Raw genomic sequence first — 25,840 nt, 5'->3', positions numbered from 1 at the left:
TTGCAGTTAATTTGGTAAGGTGACTTGTTTAAATATTTCTTATAATGCGTTCCATTATATCTCTTTCCAACCACATTCTCGGAAAGGTGGTTGTGTCCCCTAACTGTCATACAGTGTACTAAGCATTCTTTATTATACGTATGAGCATATATTTATTAAGAGCATGAGCATTCTTCATTGCAAGCATAATCAATTCATCATTATTAATATGCAAATGTATAATCAATTAACCTAAAATACATCATTATTCCTTCAATTTATCACCTGTTTGTAGTGAGCAGGCTCCATGAAAGTCCCCATTGCGGTTGTCTGGCAGTTTCCTTTGGAAATAAAAATATGTCCGAAATAATTCGTTAACGGTAGCATGCGAACTCGATGGTAGAACACACACAGACACACAAACACACGCACACACAACCACAAATGTTACTAAAACCCCTTCTGTTTGTATCTAAACGCATTGGGAGGGGGGGGGGGTGGCGAAGAAATTTGATAAATGCCATACAACGAACTGTTTCGAGTATTTCATACATTCGTTGGACTTCTTACCTGTGTAAGCTTAATTAAGAACCGGTGAGAAGCAAGCGACTTGACGGTGCAAAACGCGAGTTTGAAGACAGCGAGGATTGTGGGAAATGAAGTCCGACATTTTGTTGAGTGAATAAAAAAAAATTATTAATCGCCCATACTTGTATTATTTTTGTCTTTCCCCCTAATGGTTTTGTAATTTTGATATATATTTTATACTTTTATTTTATTCTTTTACATGTGATCATTTTTACAAAACTGGATTAAATCAAAGTAATTGTATTGTACTTTTCCCCCCCCAAAGGACCACGGACATTATTATAATCTCATCAACTACAACCCCATCCTGTGGTAATTGAGAAAATAACATGTTAAAGTCTCACAAAACTGCATATTTCCACACACATTCCCAATATTTCCATGACTCTAATGGCATGAATAGGTTTGTAGTATTATCTCGATTCCAAATCAGCATTATATCAGACATGATAAAACAAATGACGGATTTAGCACTCTTTATTTCCACATGATTCTTCCTGTTAGTAAAATGACAGATCCATTTGTTCATAATATACACGTGACTTATAAAAATAGACAGGAGGGCATAGGTGGAAGCCAAAGACGACGGCGCCCTCACCATTATGTACACACATGTATTTGTGTTTATATACTGTATATATGATACAGGGGAACATCTACTTGTCGTCACATTTTCAACACAAGCCTACTATGGGCACTCACACAACACCAAAATAGACCCATGTTCGTCAAGCGCAGGAGCTGCCCCCCCCCCTCCCCCAAAAATATAGATACAGCAGATATATAGTGACTTCGATACAATGTACACAAATTTTACAAGTGAATGTCCTATTCACAGTTACAGCAAATTGGCTACTCTAAACTGAAATAACTTAATTCCTAGACCACAAACTCTTTGCGTTGAAATAATTAATTTTCCATTAGCAGCATTTGTCATTTGAAACTCATTTTGGAACATTTTTACAGGACACAATGAACAGGAAAATTGATGGAAATCCTGCTGGCTTGAGTGTCCGAATGTGAAGACCTGCCACGCTTGTCTTCGGGGATTAAAAAAATAGGATATTTTTCAGTAAAAAAGCTGCAAACATTTGGAGTCAGTAGTGAAATGGAGGGTGGTCCGCGAAATTGTTAAATAACCTAGTGGATTTGGGTTGTTGATGTACAAGGAGCGCGTCGCTCAGTTCAGTGGACAGCCCTTGGAAGTCTGGAGGAGAAGTCTGGGGAGAAGTACTTGACCACATTAAAATTAAACCTGGAAGGTGATTTGTGACAATAAACAGTTGTCTTGAAATTAATACTGTACTGTTTATTGGTTTAGGCACTATTGTGGATGGGGGTGAGGGGGTGGGTGGCATTTCAAAGATCACAGTGAGATTAGGTCAATCGTGTGGTCTAATGGGAGCGCACTTCGATGAGTGCATCACTGGGGTCCTTTGCTCTTCCTGGCAAGCTGGTGGTGTCCGTGAACCAGCTGCTTGCCGGGGCTTGGAGCGGCAGCTGTGCCGACGCCCTTGGCCTGCGGAGGTGAGCTTCTGGCGGGGTTAAAGGCGGGGCCGGGGCGACCGACGGAAGGCAGTGGGTTCGAAACAGCCAGGCCCGCTGGAAGAGGAGTGAAATATGAGAGCGCTTCAACCACACATTTGTAGACATTTTTATTTTTTAAATTCCATCACACCAACCTTTGGAAACACTGTAGCCGTAAGCGGCGTACGCCGCCGCCGAGGCGGCTGCCGCGCCTGCCATGGCTCCCGCCATCGCCGCCGCGCTGCCCGCTGTTGACTTGCGTCCGCGGCCTTTACCTCCGGACTTGGGCCCACCACCAGATCCTTTAGGCCGCCCTCGACTCCGGCCCGACCTCCCTCTGCCCGGACTGACGGTATCTGAGGTCAAAATACCTGAACAGGAGAACAAAATGTACAATCATGAATCCTTAATATCCCGTATATTAATGGCTGTACTGTAATGTAATTTCTTTTTGTCTAATGTTTGGTATTTTTGGTCTATTAAAAATATTTCTTTAATTTTCATCTACTATTTTTAGATTTTTTTTTTAACAATATAATACATCTTTATATCGCACTTTCACAGCAGCTGCAGGAGTAACAAAGCGCTTTCCAGAACATTTCACATAAAATAACAATAAAACAACAGAACACGTAACATCAACAATGATCTTAGTAGTGTTGTAGTTTTTGTCTAGTATCTTTAGATCCAGGAATTTTTTGGGTGTTAAAAACTTTTATATTTTTTTTCACCCTCAGATATATTTGAAATTCTTCTAATATTTGAATATTTTTCACCTAATGTATCTATTTTCAATTGCTCTTTTGTATAATATTTTTTCCATATTTTTCTATATATTTTTTTGCCTAATATCTGGGGATTTCCTTCTCTAATTCTTAAATATAGGCTTCATGCATATTTTCATCAAATATTTTTTCTTCCAAATAGTTCTATTCTCTGTCAAATATTTCCTCTAATTTTTGTATTTTCACAATATTCTGTAATATTTATGTCAAAATATTTTTATTTTTAATTACGTGGTATTTTACGGTTGACAAATGTATTCCGTTCCATTATTTCAATCAGGAATGGACTTTAACACAGCATTGTACACCAACACATAAAAGGGAACAAAAAAGGAACTTTTCCCATATTTTGCCCATTGTCAGGCGCTATTGTTTGTGAAATACTCCAGTGGAATCTCCCCGTCACTGGTCTACAAATTCTATTGGCAAATGTTCAGCGCACTAAACCAAAAAAGGGTCAGCCCACTTTACACTTTCGGGATGGCTTATAACAATGAAGGACTAGGGGGCGGAGCTTGGCAGCGGTGACTACTTGGGGCTTGTTTTTTAAAAATTGAACGGCATACCGCGAGGCGCACTTCAACAGAAGTGTGGATAATATTGTATTTAAAAGAACATAATATAGCAGGGGCACGGATGATGAACCGTGGTTGAGCACGGGAGCACTGTACCGTTCATGTTGTCCGAGACGGACCCAGATATTGAGGCGGGGGAGTTGGTGGCTCGTGACTGCGGCGCCGAAGTCACCGGCTCGTCCACGATGACCAGCATGTCGTTGCTGCTCTCGTCCGCCTCGGCGTCCGGCGGCAGCGAGCCGGGCTGGAGCTCGCTGCTCAGCGAGATCTGGTGGCCGAAAGGAGCACACGGAGACAAGCACACAGGCTGGGGGTCAGGATGCATACGTAGGGTTCAGGGGATAGGGCCCGGTACCAGGAAAGTTAAGAAAGGGAATTGACCCGTTGAGGGGTTGGTATCGGGAGCAAACGGGATAACATCAAGAGGATGGGAAGAGGAAATGAGAAGCAGAATTTGTAAGGACAAAATGAAGAATGAGACACGACGTAAGTTGTTGGATGTGAGACGTGACCTCACAAATCCCCTTGGGCCTCACCTCGCTAAAGGGGCTGGGCATGGCCGAGTCCATCTCCACGCTGATGTAGGAGTCGTCGCCATCCGCCGACAAGTTGGAGTTGTCGGCCGAGGGCGCGTGCAAGATGACCACATTGGCCTCCTTCCTCCTCTTGATCTCAGATTCCTCAGTCTTCTTCTGTCACGCACACACAAAAAAAAAGCGTCCAGCCTCTACAATCTCATGAGATTCCATCAAAATTCAAAGCGCCAGGTTATGATGAATGGAGCCGAATTTTCCAAAAGGAGCTAACTCAGCTTTTCCAACGCGCATATGGATATCAACTACTGCCCAGATTGTGTGGACATCGGATATGTGATTCCATGGAGGAGGACGGCTAATGACTCCCTGACCTCACAGGTCACTTCGCCGGGTGTCAAAATCACTTGTACACCATCAAGCGCAACATTGTCACAGACCGTCGTGAACCCCCAGAGGCTGAGTAATTGGAATTCAACCACCATTTTTTGATGAAAAATGTCCCACAAGGTAACACAAAACTAGTTTCCAATTTGGAATATTTCCAAAATTCCCCACCTTAACTTCCCATGGAAATTTACTGGAAATGTTCCAACCCTTTTAAAACCTGGCGGTCTTACCTTCTCAGCATACTTCTCCCTCTTCCTCTTGCGCTCCTTGACCTTGCTGCTCTCCTCTTGCTGCCGCTTCTCTTCCTGTCTCTGGCGGACTACACACACAGAAATGGGAATCCCCAAATACATTTTCAGATTTTTGCATGTCTTAATTAGAGATTGAGGGGGGAAAAAAAAAACCCTCACGTTTCTTTTCTAGCTCGTCATCATCCAGCAGCAGGCTGACCACCTCCTTGGGCTTGAGTGTGTCAGGTTTGAAGTTACCTCCGGATATCACCACCCTTTGGATCTAACCACAGAGACGCTGTTAGAATGATTTCAACTTCACCAGCGTGTGATTGACATCTTAATCACGGACCTCGCTCTTCTCTTTGGCCCGCTGCAGAATACGCTCCTCGATGCTCCCCTGGCAGATGAGTCGATAGACGGTCACCTGCTTGGTCTGACCCAGTCGGTGGGCCCGGTCCATGGCCTGCTGGTCTACGGTGGGGTTCCAGTCGCTGTCGTAGAAGATGACCTGGAACAGAATGACGACGATGAGGTGGAGAAAGATGGCTTGATCGACAGATGTACTGAGTTTGCTGTCGCTTGAGATGTACTGTGAAGGTTTGATCACGTAAGTCACATAAAATGATGTCGCGGACCGGATCTGGGCCCCCAGGCCGTGAGTTGGACACCTGCACTGTACAGTATTTGATCACTTTTATGCTAGTGTAGTGTAGTAATGTAAATGTGACTTACAGTGTCCGCTGCGGTCAGGTTAATGCCGAGCCCGCCGGCTCTGGTGCTGAGCAGGAATACAAAGATGTCCGTCCTAACAGGAGATCGTGAGACGGAGGGGAGGAGACAGTCGAAATTGCGTTGAGCTGATGCAAACACGTCACACAATGGGAGGCTTTTTGGATTGAAGTGAGAGGCACTAGTCTGGAACAAATATCCACCCACCGACTCTGGAAGTCCGCCACCATGTCTCTACGCTCGGAGATCTTTGAGGATCCGTCCAGTCGCATGTAGGTGTGCTTGCGGTAAACCATGTACTCCTGGGAAGGACAATGGAGGAGCAAATGGTCGAGAAAACAAGAAGAAATTTAACTGTAAGGGCACACATTGTTTCAAAAAAAATAATAATAATAAAAAAATAAGAACTCGCCAACTCGCATGATTGAATAACTAAAGGTCATCTTTTACCAAAAACCTTGAAACTAATTTTTAGGAATTCATGTTTAGTGGTCCTCCATAGTGGATATTTTGATGCTGTTTCAAGCCACACTGAAGTCAACATCCTATCCGCACAGAGGTCTGCCAATTTGTTGGAGAGGAGGGTGGGATGGGGGGGGGGGGGGGGGGGCTAAAGAGCAAAGGGGTCAACGCAAATAGCAGTGATGAGGTGACATGTTGATCTGCCTTTTTCAGCGCTACCCCACACCCCCTTCGAACCTCTGACCTCCCCACTGTGAAACATGACGGTCAGCGTCGCATCAAAACCTTTCGAGTCATTACTGATGATAGCCAGGATTTTACACGACGTAAACCCCCCTCTCCCCTTGCTCCCTCTCGAAACCAAAGTCATGACAAGGCCAGCGCTCATCTCTCTGGCTGCCATCCCAACTGGCCCATCTGTTCCGAGTGAAGGCTACATTAGCGCTCACCAAAACGCCGCCTTTGGATTTGCATCTTCATTTCTGATGTCGGTGGCAATCTTAAGAATCACAGAGAGCGAGGTCGGGTGAGTAAGGAACTAAACTTTGCAGAATCTCTTTGTAGACTTCTTTTTTTGGGATGGCAGGGGTTTCTTGCACTCCTGGGGGTCAAGATCAGGGGATGTCGTTAATATTTGCCAACAGTGGGCATGTGAAAGCACTTTGAGGCTTTTCTGTGCTTAAGGGCTATAAAAATAAATTTAACTTGACTTCTTGGTTAATCGTGGCCAAACTCAAAGTTTGTAGTTTGGGATGAACGCTTTTGTGTCCTGGAACATTTCCGACGCAGCTCGGCTCTACTCCAAAATTGTTACATTTGATGTTATTTGTTGAAACACAACCGTTCAAATTTAACGCTTCATTCCAGCGCCGATATCTCAACATTTGCAAGAATTTCAAGCACCCGTGAGAAATAGCCTCGCGGCGCTTTGGGCAGCAATGTTTTTCTTCTCCGGGCCACCCAGGTCTCCATGATCCATCACCTCGGCGACACCGCGTCAATGGGAGTGAACAGCCGACCGGCGACAAAAACAACGATGCTAATGACAGAGATTGGCATCGAGCGCTCCTTCGCTCATCAACTCCATCTGCGACGGGCCCCAGAAGCCGGCCGGGGTGGCTCCAATGCATCATTTGGGGTGGGAGGGCTCTTTAACCCATTAGCCGAGAGGATGCTGTCACCGCCATCCATTACTGTATGAGGTCACTGGCAAATGAGCGTTTTCTCAACGCTGTTTTTTTTTCCTGCGTCCCTGCTATGCGAGGCGCTCCCAGTATATATTTTTTTCCAGCCCAAAGTGCTGAGACCATCTCAGTGTACAGTATATACGTCTGTTCTTCTTATATTGTCCCCAGGTGGCCAAGACGAGTACGGCAGCAGGAGCAGCACAATGGCCATTGAATTGATGCAAAGTGTGACAAAAACTGTTCACACATATTGAACATTGTGTCATTACTGTATGTTAAACAATAGATGTACAATGTTATAGAGTGGAATCTGTTGTTGGGTTTTTTTTTTTTAAATAATTGCCTGTACTGAATTAACCATCTGAGGGCCAGCGATCACTACAGTGGACAGCTGATCCATGTATCAGGTTACAGGGTGCATGAAAGGGTTTATACTCAACCCGTATTGTTTTGTGTTTTTTGTTATTGTAAAGTGTCCTTGGGTGTCTTGAAAGGCGCTTATAAATAAAATCTATTATTATTATTATTATTATTATAAAAGCTGATAAAGGACCTTAATAAGGACCTTGATAAAAGTCTGTGGCGTCTGTCCGCAATAGGGTCGATATTCACTCAAGAGAAAAAACATTGTCGATCGTTCTATTTCATCTCATCCCTCTCTCTTTTTGTCTTAGATTCAACCCCCCAGGGGCTCTTGCCACTCCTGTCTCGCCCACTCCGCACTCCCCCCACCCCCCTCACCCATCTGGCTTCTTCCATGTCCCCTCCAGATGAGACCCTGCTCGTTAACCCGGACCTGTTAATTACACACCTAATGAGTGCACTAACGAGGGACCGGCAGGCTGATTAGAGGGCAGTGGAAGGGGGGGGGGGGGACTTCTTAAAACAACAGGCTTAGATGCACCTGACAGTCACGTTTTTTATGGGCATTTGTCTGCAATGAATAACGCATGAATCTTAATGACAACATTTAGGTGGGGCATATCGATGAATCCTAACTAGGATTGTTCAACCTCAATGGATGCTTCACTGCACAAAGGGTGAGATTTTGGGTGAGTTCTTGTGAATGGGTGAAGTTTAAGAAAGGATTGATTGAGCAGTGTGTGGCACGTGTGCGCCTTGCTACCTCGAGCAGGTCGATCATGCGGGTCATCTGGGAATAGATGAGGACTCTGTGTCCCTGGATCTTTAGTCGACTCAGCAGGATATCCAGGATGTGAAGCTTGCCACTTTCCGTGATGAGGCTCTCCTTATCTGCGGGGAAAAGAGACACAGATGATTTAACTTTTTTTTTAACCAGGCATTTTCTTAATTTTTTTTCTAATACTCTGAAATATTTGACCATTTCTTTTCTCTATTAGATTTTTTTGAAAAATATTTTTGTCATAATATTCTGTAGTTCTTTCTAACATATCTGTATTTTCCCCAAAAAAAATTCACATTGTATTTTTCATGTCTTTTTTTTTGCCCCATCATGAACATACATAAATATGAAACATTCAAATCAAAAATAAATGTATGGGCTGAATTGAGCGGGCCTTCTTTCTAGCGCGCCCTTCGTAACTAAAAAAAAAAAAAAAACAACCAAGGAGCCCTTGTATACATTTAAGTAAGTCTGCCCTCTACTCAAAGAAAAGCGTCTTCATTCGTAGGTCATCCACAATCCTGCCAATCAATGCAAGTCCTCAATAAGCCATCTTCTCGCGGATAAAGGCCCCTTTCACCAGAGCAGATCAGCTCGGTGAGGTTCAATCCTCTTAAAGCAGGCTGATCGGTTAAAGAAGCCTTATTGACTGGGCTGCTAATAGGGAGCAGGGCGTGAGAATACAAGTGGGAGAAAAGTGCAAAGAAAAAAGAGGTGAGATACATCCTTCAATGACAAAAGAAGAAAAATGGACCCAACAGTTGGCGGAGGCCCACGTTCCGGCGAGTGTGGAAAAAGTCCACTTGATGAGGCAATAATGCCATCCGAACAACGGCGGGTCGCGCGACGCCGCCCACCTGCTGACGGTCAAACCGAGGGGTCGTAGAGGAGGTGGGCAACAGAAGGATGCTAACCAAGCTAAAAGCTATGATGGACAGTCCCTCCCACCCTCTCCAGCCCGCCCTGACGGCACTAGGTAGCTCCTTCAGCCAGAGACTGTTACACCCGCGCTGCAAGAAGGAGAGATACAGACGCTCGTTCCTACCAACTGCTGTCAGGCTGCTGAATAAAAAATAGCAACAATAATATTTAATAATTGAATGATGTGGAAAACAACTGTAAATAGCACTGCGATTTATCCATTTTGTATTTATATTGCACTTAATTGGACGGTGTTTGTCTGTTTTTTCTTCTTCTTTCTGCCTACATTCTTGCTGCTGGAGGCTGTAAATTTCCCCAGTGTGGGACTAATAAAGGATATCTTATAGACTCCCCCCACATCACCCCCACCTGGTCTGTTCCGGGGTCAGTTGCCAGGGTCAGGCCAGGGAGTCCCTGTTGGAGAGCCCGGCTCCGATTCAACTGTGAGCACACGGCACCCATTGTAAATCTCAAAATGATGCCGATATTTAAGCGGGGCTGCTTTTTATTGCTATTGTACACCTTCGTTGTAACGTACAAGACAGCCTTTTAGTCAGCTAGCTTCATGCTAACTCTTCATCTACGGTATGTTGCAGTCCCCAAACCCTTTAAGCGATGGATTGAACCCAACGAGACGGACAAACATAACAGCACTGCCAGTGGTATTGTTCATCCTCTGAGAAGAACGACTACAATTAGTGCCGGTAGGCTGAGAGGAGTTCAAACACCTCAGTGAACGGTTGCATGTTATAAGCGTCGCAGGTGACAGAGGTGGGCACACTCATATTGTCGTCGTATCACAGGTGGCAGAGCCCAACGGAACCCTCAACCCTTTTCCTCCATGACTTGCAGCATTCTATGCTAATGTGCACTACGATTGAACCACGACCTGCGACCTTTCGGGGCAGTCGCCCAAACAAGGTCAGGGCCTGCAGAGGTGTTAAAGAGGAACTAATAGAAGCGATGCACAAGGGGAAACACCCGGGGGAGTTGGGGAGCGATTGGGGGGGCTCACCTCTGGGTCACCGGACTCAGTCCTTATCGGTCGCGGGGAACGGGGATGAGCTCAATTTTGAGATGTTTCTTAGCATTGGACGAAGTGCAAGCAATTGGTCTTTTTTATCCGGTTGTGTTTTTGTAAGTTTAAAGAGGCCTAAAGTGAATGTTTTTTTTTTTAATCCGGTTCCGGTGAATTAATGATTTATAATAAATGAAAGGGGATGAGGAAAGCATCAGCCATGTGCCGCCCGACGGAGATTCCTTGCCGACTGACTAGATTTAAATCCACAACTGGTGTTGCTTTGCGCAAGCAGTCCTTCTTGGCTCCAGCCAGCAATCTGTTGCTCCTTAGCATATTACGTTTAATGCTTCCAGACTCTGTTGCTGACATTTCAGATGATTCGTTACAAGGCTGAAAGTGAGGATCTGAACAAGATATCTCAAAGTCAATCTTTGATGAAAACAAAAGAAATCCCTAAGACACATTGTTCCCAAACGCAGTCCCACAAAGCGTCAAGAGCCAGAGCCAAGAAGATGAAGTCATCACTATTTATGCGGCCCGTCTCCGCCCAGTATTCTACTTAGGATTTTTGTACACAGATGGCCTGATTTAGAGAAGGGCTTTTACCAGATTAAAATGAATTAAAATTGTGAAATATATTTTGAACTTTAATAATGTTGATAAGCCTATCTAGTATGACTGTTTATTATTTTCTGAATCCCACAGCAAATTGCGAAAGATCACAAGGACTTGACATACCCCCAAGAGGTTTTTCAACTGCCTATTATATTTCATATAAATGTCAACTATGATTCAAAAACACTTCATGTGTCTTCACCTGACAACATTAGCTTTAAAAATAAATGGCTTACTCATTTAATTTTGGACAAAAACATTGACCGGAAATCCACGTGGCGAAAATTTTCTGTAACGTCCACTAAGAACCCAGACAAAACTTGTTGATGGCCCAAAAGACACAACCAGTCAGTCTCCCAGTCGAGATGCACCTTTATCACTCAAACATACAAGACACCATTTCCTATTTGAGACAGAACTTCAGCGGCATCTTGTGGTATCTTACTGCATTTCGAGATCAATAGAACGCTGACAAAAAATACAACAAATGATTCAAATACTTAACAATACGAACATAAAGTACGGGACTAAAATGGAGATATTTTTGAAAAATCCTCAGTTTACAACGGATTCTGTGCGCAACAGTTCAAGCATACTGTTTTATATTTGATTAATTTACGTTCGAGAGGCGCTTTTAATACAAATATTTACCTCATTGAAATTACGACTTAACTGCAGCCAGCTATGTCGCCGCCATTTGACCGGAGCATCATGACATATACCTCGCATACGAAGGAACTTTTTTTTATTTATGATAATTTCAACAACATAACATCACAAAAACAAGTAGTGCACCAGAGATGACAGCATGGCGACCGCCACACCCCAAAATGCAAGCAAATCCCATTTGGTGTCACACCACTCTGCTGTTGCCGTGGATACACATATCAAGCTTCACCACCTGCCATGCTTTCACAGTACCAGCAAAACACCCCCCCCCCCCCAACAGAAACACACTCCAATCCAATCCAGTCTAAAAGGGGTGTTAAACCCAGGCAGCCCCTCCCGCCCGTGCATCCTGCTGGCAGATTTAGCCGCGTCGTCCCTCCTCTCTACCCTCCATACCCCCTACAGCTCCTTCACCATCCTCCGTCACCAAAAGAAAAGACCCCCCCATAGGCCCCCTGGCTGCCTGTCCCCCGACAGTGTAATCCAATCCCTGCAGGGCCAGAGCCAGAGGCCTGACACGGTCCTGACCCAATTAGAGGCCTGCTGCCAACTAATTAACCCCCGGCCCAGCCCCGGAGCCTGGCGCCTAATGCTTCCAAACCAACTAACGGCGCTAATTTCATTAATACGCCACGCCGGCCCTTCTCGTCCTGTCCTGTAACCACCACCCTCCCACCCCTCTGGAATTGGGCCAGCTTGGAGAGAGGTGGTGGCCGATCTCCTCGATGAAAGATGATGGATGGTCGGTTATGTGAGAAATGGAGACAGATGGGGGTCAAAGGTGCGATCGAATCTGCTGTCAGGCCCTCAATGTATCATGATACATTATACAGCCCGATCAATAAGTCAATGGGCAATACTTGTTCGGCACTACAATTGATGGAAATATTAGCCAGGCGCAACTTTGCTACCATCGACAGGAAAGCTTAAACTTAATTTAGTCGTGGCGATGGCAGAACACGGTCTTTGGAGACAGATGCGTGCGGGTTTTGGATGCTAGCGTGTATCGGAAACTTATTGACAAGGGGGCCCCAGGTTATGAACGTTGCACAGACTGAGAAAGGAAATCTTACAAGCCAAAATAAGAATGTCACGACAAAATATTGGACACAAAATACAAAAATGTTGATGAGCTACTCAATTTAAGACAGGCATGTAATAAAAAATACACAAATATTATGCAAAAAATATATATATTTTTTGCATAATATTTGCTTTTTTAGCATAAGTAAGTGAAAGATTACAGCACATTCCACTTAGCGTACCAAATGTACCGGGTTCTCATGTGGGATGCCAAAGTGATTCCCCTCTAAAAATGTATATGCGGAAACCTGGGAAGACCGTGACGCCACTGCTTGGCCACAAACATGGGGGCAACAGCGCGGCAGCCTGATGAAGACTTTCCGGGTGTCTCGCCACAGAACTGACTCTGTCATTGGAGTCAATTACAGTACTGAGGTTTGACCACAAAAAAAATAAAAAAAAATTTAAAAAACACGGGACCGTGATAATCGTGTGGGCAATGTCTCCCCCTTCAGTCGACTTCGAGACTTGATCCGTCTACTATCTACTGGCTTTTGTTTGGGCCTCCAACTTGCTGAGCTGGACATTTTGTTTTGGACTAAATTCCATCGAGGGGTCAACGGTGCCAGTCAGATGAAACTAAAGCGAGGCTGCCGTGCCGGCCGTGTTGATCTGTGCCTCCTCCCTCTATCAGAGCGCTTCCTGCCATTTTTTACCCACCAGCGGCATTCCTTTGAAGGGACAGGAAAGCCGGGCTGCACTTCCCACAGCCCTCGACATGGGTTGCGCTGGCATCTCTCTCCCATGGACACGATTGATGCTCGCTTACGCATTCCAAATACAATCGTTTGAACGCTGCAAAACCTTTTCCTCAACGTCACAACATCTCATCACGCCCATGATCTGTCAATTGGCGCACCCTCGTGAGAAGCTGGTGATTTTGTGGGGGGGGGGGGGGGGGGGGGTTCTTATAATTACCGTCGGTGGCGCAGGAGACGCAAAGACAGCAGCGGAAGGTTATTTTGGTGTCGCACTGGAATGTTCCGCAAATAATTCCTAAAGCGTGAGAGCAACACAGTTGTGTTTCATAACAGGACATGTTTTCTATGTATTCCCATTGACTAATAAAATGTGAATTGGGGGGAAAGAAAAAAGCAAAAAAACAATACAAATTGCATCCATAAGCAAAGAGTTGGAAAAAAGTAAATAAAATCGAACATTGGAGATATTTTTTTCGCTTCTCGCACCACTTGGCGAAAAAGGAGTTGAGAACATGGCGTAATTAATAGTAAATAAATTAGAACTATAGTGTGATCTCATTTTTGCTTTTATTGTTTTGTTTCATCCTGTCAATTAGCCTACTTTTATGTTATGAACCACTTTGGCCTTACCCCTGTGCTGACTCACTCGGTGTGATTACATTTACAGCGACCGTACACGACGCAATAACGCGACTTAGGGACGAAAGCACATCACAAACATGTTATTAAAACACCTGGGAACTGTTTCAAAATGTGAGCAAAAATGCATACTGTAAAGTGCCCCACAGGCTTTGTTTTTTCCCTCCTGTGCGGATTCATTCCTTAATAAGGCCCTTGATTAGATTCCTCGATTGATACCATCGTACTCACGCCACGCTGGTCAAAACAAACAGTCATTCAAGCCTTGCCATTTGTTCTGAAATGTGTGGGGAGAGCGGGGGAGGGGGCTGGGAAACTTCGGCTGGGCTACTGTACAATATCTTGAGCCTTGATGTGGCAACAATGTGTTCGGAGGAGGACGGGTGCCGCGCCGTTGGGTCACTTCCTTCCTCCCGAGGCTGAGAAAGAAGCGGCAGACTGGGACGCACAGAAAGAAAGGCCTGAGATTGCCTCACGGGCCACGAAACACACGGCTGCAAGTCGGGACACAACACATGGAGGAGTTTGAAAGGACTCTTCGCAGACTTGGCCAACACACACACACACACAGCATCGAATAGTGTTATCCAACGAAGCGCTTGAACAATGAGGAGTACATCAACTTCCTGGCTTTGTCCGCCTCCTCGTAACTTCATAAGAGCGCTTAGACGGTTCTCACAGTGACACGCAAATCCTTGTTTTTGCTTTCACACTGTGGCACAAAAACACTTACAAGAAAAGCAAGCGACAAAAAGTTGTTTTTCTTTTTTCTTTGGGGTGGGATCATTATTTTTCATGCGGTTGCATTGATGTGTGTCTTATTCATCACCACGTTTGTCCATCTAAAATGTACGCTGTATGTAGGTAAAAATATGTTTCTGAAAACTCATCTTGATCTATTCTAGTCATGTTCTTTTCGCTGGTCAAAACAAAACCTCACAAAATTCACTCAGTAGCAAAGTCTGTAGAGGGGGGGACAGCTTCGCATTTGGACACCAAATTAGACGAACATATCTATAATAACAGCATGTGTGAAAAAAAAAATCAAAGAGGTGGTCAGCACTCTTGCCTTGAGGCAAACTTTTTCACGAAATCTAGGGGTCGTACTTTGGCAGAATCCTGAAAACAAATGAGCCCAAATCAGAAGCAGGTATACAAACGAAACAGATGGGTGATGCTAAATTGCTGCACTTCTTTGTTTTTGCATTCTAAGCTGTCCTCAATTCATCAACGGATAATGTTTCGAAGAACGAATAACGAGGGACAAAAAGAGCATGTGGGTTCATGCTCCCTGCCAAAGAGATTTGCAGCCAAAAGGAGGGTGGTCAACACAAAGTATGACAAGTGAACATTTATCATTGTGAGCGGTTCAGTGAGAAGGGAAGTGTTGTGTGTACAAATGTGGTGGCCTCTCTCCTGCCGCACATCCATCAGCCTCCACTTTGCTCAGAGTGACCCGCAACTCCGCCGAGCCAGGTTCTGCGCTCGAGCGCACGTCTGCGTCCGCCATCGATTGTGATAACGCATACACACACCCACACACACATACATATACAAAGGTAGAGGATGCTGACAGGCCCCGTTCTACTCACTTTCTCAACCCTGAGCTGACCTTTTGTGGCATTTCCCACGGACCCCTCACGCCGCGGAGGTGTGTGCATGTAGGAAATAAAGCTGGGAAGCTCAACTCCTCATTACTGCGAGTAGCGCAACAATACGTACACCACAACATGGAAGTCTCCACGTTGTGTAAATTGGAAAATCTAATCGCTCTTTTTAAAAGAGTTTGCCTGTGTATCTAATAAAGTGTCATGGCTGCTCCAGGTTCCTTATGGTATAGCCGCATGCCACGTGACTTACCTGGTATCCGAATGTACGACCAGCCGTGCTCGGGGAAGACGGCCATGACGCCACCGGGCCGTTGCGGGAAGAAGGCGCCGGACCTGCGCCGCCAGTCGGAGGCCAGGTCGGGCGTGCCGTAGAGGAAGCATTCTTTGAAGACAGCACCACCGCCGACGCGCGTCACCCGCCACTCGTGCTCGGCGCTTCGATCGGCGCAGTAACGCTCCATGGGAACCGCCGTGACCTAGGTGACCGACACAACGAGATCATGGCTTTAAACACATGAAAAACAAGGTGAGAATTGAACTGCAGACTTTAGATGGCTATTTAGATGTCAATATCACCCCCTCTCCCCCCCCCCACACACACACACAACATAGATACCCTCGGTGTGGCTGCGAGCAGGAACTTGGGCGGGAGCGCGGGCTGGCACGGCCACAGTCGGGAGGTGGCAGAACGTCGACAGTGGATGGTTGCGTCAGCGTGCCCGATCATGCCGGGCCTGAGGGCCGTGAAGACCAGGTTCTAAAGCACAAACATAAGGTATTGATATCCATGTGGAGGGGGTGGGGGGTGGGGGGGGTGAAACCACACATTTCCATCTCCATGCGCCAAATGCGTGGTTATTTGTGAGTAGCTATATGGCAGTGAAGAGAAATGATGATTGCATAGTGCCATCTATTGGCAATTCTGAACCCTGAATTGGCAGTTGTGCTGCAGGAAGCCCTCTTACCCGTAGCACAGGGCTGGTTTGCGTGTTGGGGAAGGACGAAGGTCTGTGTATCCACAAAAGCAGGTCATTGCGAGACAGTGTCCGACACCGCGACGCCCCCCCTTGGTCCCGCGCGCCTTCTTCCTGGAGGGCAAACAGCTGCTGACAATGTAGTCGGTATGCTGCCTTCAGGGACAGAAAGAGGGCTAACCACCTGTGGAAATGAGAGGACCAGGAAAGCAGGGAAGGGAATATTCATGAAAAAAATATGAACGAAGAGTTAAAAAACACTTTTCTAGGGATTGCATTTTGAAGGTTGCTTTTTAACATGACACAATTCATATCGTTACTGTACAGAGAAAAAAATTGAATTCGTTTTGGGGGTGGGGGGGTTGTATTTATTAAATATTATTTTAGGCATCAACCTGACTAAGGTGCCTTGCAGCATGAGGTTGGACATCTCAGCCGGCGACACGTCAATGAAACGCAGGAAGGAAAAACAGTTTCCTGCATCGTCACCTGGGTTGATTGACAAAGCAAATGTTAAAAATTAATAAACAAACAAATTAGGAAGTTTACCTTTGGACAGCCACTCACCTCTCCTGTGAAAGAGCGACTGTTGGATATGATTTGGGGAAAAGGGAGACAGAAGCACACGCAGTGACCTGCGAGAGACACGTGGAGACATTTTGTGAGGTCAAGATCAGTGCTGCTCTGGACTGTGTGTGTGTGTGTGTGTGTGTGTGTGTGTGTGTGTGTGTGTGTGTGCGTGTGTGTACGTGTGCCAGTCTTACTTGTCTGTGGCCTGGCTGTTAGCGCAGAGGAGGCCGTGGCGGTAGAGGAACTTGGACAAAACGTAGGGCACGACGGACATGTGGAAAGGAGAGCGCGTCTCCTGCCGCTCAAACAAGTCAGGGTGATTGCACACCTGCAGAAAAAAAAACCCAGACATTATTTGTATACCGACCCAGGCACAACAATCCAGCGGTACCTTGACTGACAATTTGAATTTGTTTGTACCTTCCTGAACTGCATGACCAGATTCATGAGCGACGACGTGGTGCTGTGGGACTGCTGGGCCGTGCCCATGGAGGACTGTAGCAGGTCCTCAATGGAGATCTTGTTCCTCAGGGCCTGGTAGAGCAACCTCTGCCGAGACGTCAGCTGGCAGTAGGTCAGGATCTCAATCTGGGTTGGAGGGTTGAGGGACGAGCGGCACCATTCGAGAAAGGTAATTAATCCAAAGAAAGACGTCTGACATGACCATAATCTCATGAGACGAAAGGAAAAGGGAAAAGAAAGATAAATGTGGGGGAGTGGTGAACTTTTGACTCCCACAGAGGGGGTGTGAGTGTGTGAGGCGACCCATGAGTTGGTGTGTGTGCCTATATGTGTGTACTGTACCTTGTCTGAGAGCTCGTTTTCCACATCCTTCTTGATCCTGCGCAGCATGAAAGGCTTGAGGATCATGTGCAGTCGCGAAAGTTGGTCTGTGAATCACGGAAGAGTTAAAGATCAATGTGGGGCTGTGGCAAAAAAAGTGGAACTCTAAAAATGGACAAAAAGAACAATGTTTTTTTTTTTTAAGTAGACATATTATTCTATTTTGCCAACAATTTAAAATTCCAAGCTGAACTGATAAAAATGCTTTGTCGAAATACCCAATCCCCCTACCCACCGAATAAATTAGCCCGTTTTGTGGTGCAGGCCACATTCTACCCCAGGATGTGCCAACACGAGAAGACTTTTGTCACTGTGACGACTAGCAGCAGAGCAAGGGGGGTTGGTAGGAGGCAAGCAAATACTACCAGCGCAGCCAACACAACGTTGACAATCAGTAGCTGATAACGCTGTTGGCCAATGCTAATCTGTGAATTCAACAACACTGCAGCTCTCCTTAGCGTCTGGCTTTGCTATGACAGAGTTTCTCAGAGTGTTGGCCGCTTGGTAATGGCAGATATTCTACCAGCCTAGCCTGCAAGTCATGCGAGAAAATCATTGTCGGTGGCTGTGTTATGTAAATGAGCTGAATTGTGACATTACAATCTGGCAATATTGAGAATGAACCGCTCAGGCACATTTTAGATTTACTTGGTGTCCAATTTCAGGCAGACGTCGTACTCAGTACTCACTCTCGTCAATGGTCGACTTGTTCTCGGCGTGGCTCTCGATGTCCTTGGAGAACCACTCGTTAAATTCCTCGTGGGAATCGAACAAGGTGGGCATGATGAAGTGCAGCAAGGCCCACAGCTCGGCCATTGTGTTTTGGATGGGCGTCCCTGTGAGGAGCAGCCTGTTTCGACACTGGAACTGCAGGAGGATCTTCCACCGCACGCTAAAAATCGCCAGAATAGTGAGAAATGTGATGTGTGTGTAATGAGAAATCTCCCCCCCCCCTCCCGACAGAATACAAACAGGACACTCAATTACACGTTTACCTTGTACTGCTTTTCAGCGCCTGGGCCTCATCCAGAACCATGTACTGCCACTTGACCCTCTGGAAGTACTTGACGTCCTGGACCACCAGCTGGTAGCTGGTGATCACGACGTGGAACGGTGCGTTCTGAGTGTAGAGGGTTTTCTGAACACACACACACACAGAGGCAGATCTTAATTACAAATCATAAGAGAAAAAAAAGCATTGATAGCATCCTCAGCTCTTGCTTACCTGGCTCCAGAATTTACGAATAACTTTGCGATCATGAGGGTTCCCCCAATATGGCAACACCTGAGGGACAAACAGGTCTCGATTAATAAAAGGAAGAAAATGGGACTGAAATAAATGCTGAAAACATGCATGAAAATAATTTTTGTGCTTCTTTGCGCCTGACCGTACACAGATTCAAGATATCTTGTGGCGCATACAGCACAGGTTAGCCTATTCCATGATTCACAGTAGGTAGACTTCCTTTACATATTGGGAAACATGGCGGAGGCTCGGTTACATTCTGGGGGTTCTTCGCTGCATCACATACTTTTCGACACTATCAGGGCATCATTGAAATCCCATGACTATCAAGGCATTCTGGAGAGAGATGTGCTGCCTGGTGTCAAAAAGATTGGTCTTGGATATTTTCTGGGGCTGCTTTGCTAACTCTGGCACATGGTATCATCTCTGCAGGGTACAGTTTAAGCTTAAGGCATCCTGAAGCAAAATGAGCTGCCCAGTGTGGTGAAGGACAAAACGTCAGACGACTCTAAAGAGCCTTGATCAAAATCCTATTGAACGTAGCATATTTATAAAGGGATGTGAATCAATATTAGTACAAAAAAAAAAACACCCCTATATAAACAAAACCAACACAACGCTCCCGAGGGAAACATTTTATCTCAGCAACAAGCATGAATCACTGCATCTGTTCTTCGGTCGCTGACAAACGCGATGTGAAAAGCATTTCTGCATCATTACATCGATCAACACCGGCCGCCACTCAATTGTTTTTAGTCAGTCTTGAGGAAGCTTATCTTCAAATTGTGTAATACGCTCTTTTCACAGCTCATTAGCAGAATAGACCGGAGCTGATTTATTGTCTGAGTCGGAGGGAACAGCCTTGTGAGTCTCTGTGAGCGAGTGTGCGGCACGTACATCATTTTCAGTAAGTCGCAGTAACTGTATTTAGGTAGAATACTGCCTCCTAGTGAGCATATTTCAAACGGCGTGAAATATGAGTGTACCAAAGATTCCCACCTTGAACTTGGGCACAAAGCGTGAGAACTCTTGATGCCAGTTGTTGAGCGTAGATGCGGGGGAGATGATGAGGAATGGGCCCCAGATGTTGTCTCTCTGGGTTAAGATGGAAAAAAAAACCCAAACAAGACATTCAAGTGTATATTCAAGTGTATACGGTATTTATTTTCCCTTGACTTTTCGGGTCACCACAAATGGGTACAAGTCAAGGCAAAGAGCAAAAAGTTGAATTCAGTACTAATATAATGAGGAACTGTCCATGCAGTCTGCATTTAGCGATCATCATTTCTGAGAGAAAACACAATGAATTAGAGTTGACACATCGCCCTGTGTACGATGCTAATGAGAATTGGTAGAATGCTAACATGCTACATGCCGTAATGTTAATCTCCCTTCTAGCAGTAGACTGAATAAATACCGCAATATAAGAACGTAGAGCATATAGTTTTTAAGAGCAATTGATAACGACAAGACACTCATAGTGGTTCTTTGAGAGCACGTACCTCTGCAAGGTGGGCCAACAGGGCGATACTCTGCACGGTCTTCCCAAGTCCCATCTCATCCGCAAGGATACCGTTAATACCCTGCAAAGAATCCAAACATTTTAATCCACCAACATTAACAAAATCAGCCCATTCTTAACTCTTTGTAAGCCCTTGACGGGAATCCTAGCGAGGAGAGCCGTTGACATCAATTGCCATCAACTGTTTTTTTATGGGGCTGGGTGTAGAAAAGTCCTGTCCATCTCTGGTTTGAGCATTTAGCGAGGACAATTATTTAACAAAAAGAATAGAAATGATCAATAATTTCTTTTAAATGGCTAGCATTGAAAGCGTTAATAACACCTTGTCTTACTTGTTCATAGAGGTTGGCGAGCCAGTTCATGCCTTTAAGCTGGTAGCCCTTCAGCTTGCCGTTGAAGATGGTGGGCTGCGGGATGTCCTCGCCAGCCTGGATGGACGGGTTGGCCAGACTGTAGCTCTCGCCAAACCCGGAGGTGGCGGCCGCAGAGGAGGACGCGCAGCGACTGTCGTGGGAGTCTTCGTCGAACTTGCGCGTCTACAGCGGGAGAATGGAGAATTTGACTATGTTTGACAATGCGGCGTTTTTCTGAGCCTCTGGTTCTAAAATCTCTGACATCATGAAAACCTTTATTATCTGACCAGCATTGTACTAGCTGACTGTTACTTGTAAACGGGGCTAAAATCGAAAAATACATAAACGGCATGACATCAACTCACTCTCTGTTGATGGACATGGTAGGCCTCCTGTGCATTCCTCAGGGCTTGGGACTTGTAGTATTCACTGTCTAAAAGCAAATAATCACACTTCAGACGTTTTGAGACGATTTAGTCGAAATAAGTCGTTGTACCGTAGTCCTCCTGTCCCACGTTGACCATCACGCCTCCCCCGATGTCGATTTGCCGCCGCGCGCTGGTGTCGTCCAGCTTCTTGAGAATCTTCTCCTGGGCGTCGTCCCCACCCGGCGAACCGGCGGAGGCTTTGCCGCTCATGAAGTGGGCGTAGAGCTCCGTCTGCGTGATGAGGAAGTTGAGCTTGCGCTGCTGACGCTTGGCCTGGAAACGGATAAAGTGTGTCAAAACGGAGGCATGCGAGCTGCCCAATTGCTGCCCTGTTGTGAAGCCACTGGCCCTCTGCCTACCTCCTTCATCTCCTCGTCCAGTTTCCGCTGCTCCAGCGCTTCCTTCTCGGCCCGCTTCCTGTGCTCTTTCTCCACCTTGTCGTACTTTTTCCAGTAGAGCATCATCTCCTTGGTGAGGCGGCGGGCACGGGGCAGCGTCTCTTTGCAGTTCTTCTGTGCCTGGATGGCGGCGCGCCGTACCTCCCGCATGCACTGGTGGGCCAACTGAAGATGGGCCAAAAGGAAAAAAAGGATCCAACATGTTCTTGGGAGGTTCATCAGAACACATCTGCAAGGTGTATTGGACTTACCTTTTTAGCATTGGTCAACACCAGGTTCTTAGCAGATGTCTTCTGCTTGAAAGACTGCCAAAGGGTACAAATGGAGCAAGAAACCTTTTAATTGTGCTTTTGAAGGTGACATATGATGGGACTTTTTAAATTGCATACAAATAGATGAGCCTTCCAAACCTTGGGGACCTCCTTCTTGGCAATAGTGAGCCACACTTTGCGTCGGCGCGCATTCAGCTGCTCCACACTCAGGTGCTTCTTCTTCAGTATGGGCACCGGCGCGTCCTGTGAGAACTTGGCGAAGGTCTTGGCCACATAAGGGAGACCCTCATCCGAAAAGTCACCCTCGCCACGTTTCTTCTTCTTCTTCACTTTCTTCAGCTTGGCTGCGGAGAAAAACAGGTCATGTTAACAGATGATTGGGATAATGTCAGAATTTATTGTTTTACCCTTGAATTTTTTCTCCTCTTTGATTTTCTTCTTCTTTGGGCCCATGAGGTGGCGCTGTTGCTCATAGAAGAGGTCTTGACTGGAAAGCAGGCCCGTACTGTAGAACTGGTAGTGCTGAAGCTGCAGCACAACCAGATGGAAAAATGTCAAGTCAATGCCGCATTCAACAAAAATGGGAATTTGGAATTTTGGCCAATTTCTGATGTGGAACTTCCTATGTCCTAATTTTCCCTTATGCCACAGTGGCATTTCGGGTTACCTCGCGGTCCGTGTGAAATTTGTTCTGGTGCTGCCTGGTGTAGCGGTGAAGCCTCAGCATGTCGTGCAACTCGTCGCGCGACATACTGAAGTCCGAGTCGTCCGAGTCCGTGTCCGAGTCCGTGGTGTTGTCGCTCAACAACAGGCTCTGAGAAATGAGGAGGAGTAATTTAGGAAGGGTGCATTCGGACAAAATAGTGCAACATATGCATCACCTTCAACCATTTCCGGTTCTTCTTCATTTTAGAGAAATTGTACAGGTTAGCATTGTCCGTCTTTTGGTCTACAGAAATGAAAAATCACATTTAATGTTATGAGTGGACACTTGAGGGGAACGTCTCACGGCTTTACCTTGCAGAAGAACGCCATTGAGGGGCTTGCCTTCGACAAAGGCCTCCCCTTGGTCACATGGCTCCCTCTTCACCATCAAGGGTTCGATGGAGAGCCCAGAGCCCAAAGCATCGTCGCTGTCGTCGCTATCATCGCTGGAAAAGTCACAAATGCGGAAATACACTCAGAGTGTACACTAGGATGTACATAAAAGGACTATTTCACGAAAATATTGTTGTCTGTCTTGACTTGCTGTGAGTGACCACTTCTCCTTTGCCGAGATGATCCATCCCCCTTACGGGTGTAACATCTCAAGCTGCTGATTAGACGGCACGATTATCGCCGGGCAGACCGGGAGAATTATTATTGCATTGAGTTCTAATGAAGCTTGCGTTGTGGAACATGCCTTGCCATCTATTGAACCCTTTTTACACAACTTACAAAATGCTTGCTTTTGTACAAAAGAGGTGTGAGAGGATGTCCAAATACGATCACAATAGTTCGAGAAAAGAATGGTCAAATGACAGCAGGATAGTATAGAAGACTTGTTTGACAGTACCTAGTGACATCTCTGTTGAAGATGTTGGCCGTCTGGTGCAGAAAGCTTTCCAGCCTGAGGGAGCGCTCCAAGCGTTGCAGGTAGAGAGGTTTGGCCAGGCCCGTCGAGCCACCCGCCGCAACGGCCGGCTCGGGCCGCCTGCCCTGCCCCGATGCCATGCAGTCTGGATACGCCCACCCGCCCGGCCGGGCAGGGATTTTTACTGAAAAGGGTGGCAATGAAGGGCACAGGGCCATTATGGTTCCTTATTCATTCAAAAAATAAAATGCAACTTCAAAAAAACAAAGAACTCAATTGTGGGCCTACCTCCTCTGTAAGTGCTTTCATTATCCTCGGTTGCAGGATTTTGGATACACAGAACCCTAAAACAAAATCATGTATGATCATTCCATGTCAAAAAGAATTTTTAAAAAATAGCCATCCACTATGCTGTTTATGGGAGGTTTGTCTCATTAGTTCTCAAGTTTAAAAAAAAACATTTATTGTGTCCATTATTGTGTTTATGTATTTATGTTGATAATTTGTTGAGGACATGCCTGTTCTTTTTCACAAAAGAAAACCAAGGTGTCAAGGTTGATGGTCTGAATCAGTTCTGGGTCAGACTCAGGACCCAAAAATGGAACGTGGACCTATTTTGGCTACCTTAAAAACAAACAAACAAAATGACTTCTTTAATGACTATGAATGACACACATAATGTGGAAAAAATAGCTAAATATGAAAAAAATGCAACTCATGTATAGTGGATGAAAAATATTAGGAATTTTATTCAGCTAAAACTGCTATACTAGACATTAGTGCATGACAGTGGCCACAAAAAATATTACAAAATGTTCTGACATGTTACAGACCAAACAAACACCTGAATCATAATTAATGTTTTCTGCACTGTCAATTTGAAATAATGTCCTGTTTTAAAAGAAAGGGATTTATTATTAGTTGAAACCCTAACAAAAACATTCAATGAAAAATATATATTGACTATTCTAATAGAAATATATGAGGGGAAGAAACAAACAAAAGTATTTGGAAAATATGAAAGAAGAGTGTGAAGATCCATTCATCGGTTCATTTTCTTTGTTGCTTGTCTGCATTAATGTACCAGGAGAGCTGGAGCCTATGCCAGCTGACTTTTGAGGAGGTGGGGTACACCCTGAACTGGTCGCCAGCCAATCGAAAGGGACATGTAGATAAACAATCACAAGACACCTATTGAATTTTTACAAACTTGAATGCATGTGTGGGAGGAGAATCCCCACATAAGCACGAGGAGAAGATGAACATTTTACACAGGAAGTCCTGAGATTCGAACCCCGAACCTTAAGACTGTGAGGCAGACTTGCTTCCCTCATTTGAGAAACACCAAATTCACAGTTTCACTTAATCCCTGCCACGCAAATTGAGAAAATATGTAAAAAAAAATGTCCTAAACTTTAGTGAAACTTGTCAATTGTCATCCAGTTGTGGTTAGCTTGCCGAGTTAGCCTATGCAAGCTGGTTGGCTAACCTTGAACGTTGAACTGTCTGATGGACGGTTAGCTTGGAATGCGCAAAAAGCTAAGGCGGCTCAGATGCTAACAGTTAGCCGCATCGCATCACAGCAACTTCAGTTGAAGGGCGATGCTATCAGTTCACCTTACAGGGGGTGGATCGTATTTTATAGCCCGGGTGGGGTGGACTTTGGGCCGGTGTGGTTGATAACTAGCGCCGTATTAGCTTTAGCTTTAGGGATGCTAACGGGGGTTTTGACAGTCTTCACATAACATTACAGTAATATGAAGTGAACACACCCGCGCTGTCTCTTTAAGGCCGCAACCACCTCCTCTGCTTTAACTATATATAAAGATACTGCTTTAATGACTTTAATTGTCTAGCCCGCTGGTCGGGGGAAGCGGCAAGGCCCTAACCGGCCCGCCCGCGCCTCCAGTGTCCTTGTAGGGGGAAGTTCAAGTCGTGGTCGTGTGTGTGCTCCCCGTGATTTTAATTCTTTTCTCCCTCCCGGCCATCTTCCCCTCACCATTGCTCCTTCGCCGTAACAGTGTCTCTCACCTCGACCCCCCCGTGTGGCCCCTTTCGCTTGTCTCTCGCCGCTGCTGCCGACTCTCGGTTCCCTGACTCCAAAATGGCGGTTAAAGGCGCCGAGCGAGTCTGAGCTTTGAGTCTGCAGCGGCGGCGGAGAGGCGGCCACTTTCTGTTACTGAGAGAGCACAGAGACACGACGCCATGGAGGCAAAAGCAAGGAGCAGGCTTTGATATCGAGCGCCGAGCAACTGCCTCACGCTTTTCGG

The 25,840-nt window shown here is 45.7% G+C and overlaps 1 protein-coding gene across 4 annotated transcripts; it reads right to left on the bottom strand.

Annotated features, from left to right (window-relative positions):
• Positions 1–1,028: 1,028 nt before the first annotated feature.
• LOC147187697 (chromatin-remodeling ATPase INO80-like) lies at positions 1,029–25,740 on the bottom strand. Of its 4 annotated transcripts, none has more exons than XM_086100536.1 (36): positions 25,602–25,740; positions 23,859–23,914; positions 23,553–23,754; positions 23,015–23,148; positions 22,879–22,946; positions 22,665–22,811; positions 22,405–22,525; positions 22,136–22,341; positions 21,977–22,030; positions 21,687–21,890; positions 21,396–21,600; positions 21,265–21,332; positions 20,879–21,082; positions 20,527–20,607; positions 20,024–20,119; positions 19,004–19,063; positions 18,774–18,916; positions 18,468–18,670; positions 17,740–17,825; positions 17,356–17,523; positions 17,130–17,263; positions 16,933–17,000; positions 16,761–16,854; positions 16,357–16,549; positions 16,008–16,148; positions 15,642–15,867; positions 8,115–8,242; positions 5,547–5,641; positions 5,343–5,415; positions 4,960–5,118; positions 4,788–4,890; positions 4,608–4,696; positions 3,991–4,146; positions 3,551–3,761; positions 2,250–2,465; positions 1,029–2,169 (listed from the first exon to the last, which is right to left on the bottom strand). In XM_086100536.1, exons 3-36 carry the CDS (start codon positions 23,708–23,710, stop codon positions 1,991–1,993), a joined length of 4,671 nt encoding a protein of 1,556 aa, XP_085956662.1. In that variant the 5' UTR covers positions 23,711–23,754; positions 23,859–23,914; positions 25,602–25,740; the 3' UTR covers positions 1,029–1,990. The 4 variants fall into 4 exon arrangements, with proteins under 4 accessions (XP_085956662.1, XP_085956663.1, XP_085956664.1 ...); XM_086100537.1 differs by having other exon boundaries at positions 3,991–4,143; XM_086100538.1 differs by having other exon boundaries at positions 3,551–3,722; positions 25,602–25,739.
• Between the last annotated feature and the right edge of the window lie 100 nt (positions 25,741–25,840).

The sequence above is a fragment of the Hippocampus guttulatus genome, chromosome 20 (genome assembly GCF_054856545.1).
Source record: "Hippocampus guttulatus isolate MCC_2025c chromosome 20, RoL_Hgut_1.0, whole genome shotgun sequence".
In the NCBI taxonomy this organism is placed as follows: domain Eukaryota; kingdom Metazoa; phylum Chordata; class Actinopteri; order Syngnathiformes; family Syngnathidae; genus Hippocampus; species Hippocampus guttulatus.
Note: the sequence above shows the minus strand (reverse complement) of the source record. Positions and strands in the feature narration are given on the sequence as shown.

Coding starts and splice junctions, on each gene's coding strand:
- LOC147187697 (XM_086100536.1), bottom strand. CDS start 23,710: ATGGCATCGGGGCAGGGCAGGCGGCCCGAGCCGGCCGTTGCGGCGGGT. Junction 19,064..20,023: donor GCTTTGTGCCCAAGTTCAAG/GTGGGAATCTTT, acceptor TTTGTCCCTCAG/GTGTTGCCATATTGGGGGAA. Junction 4,147..4,607: donor GGGAGAAGTATGCTGAGAAG/GTAAGACCGCCA, acceptor TGTGCGTGACAG/AAGAAGACTGAGGAATCTGA.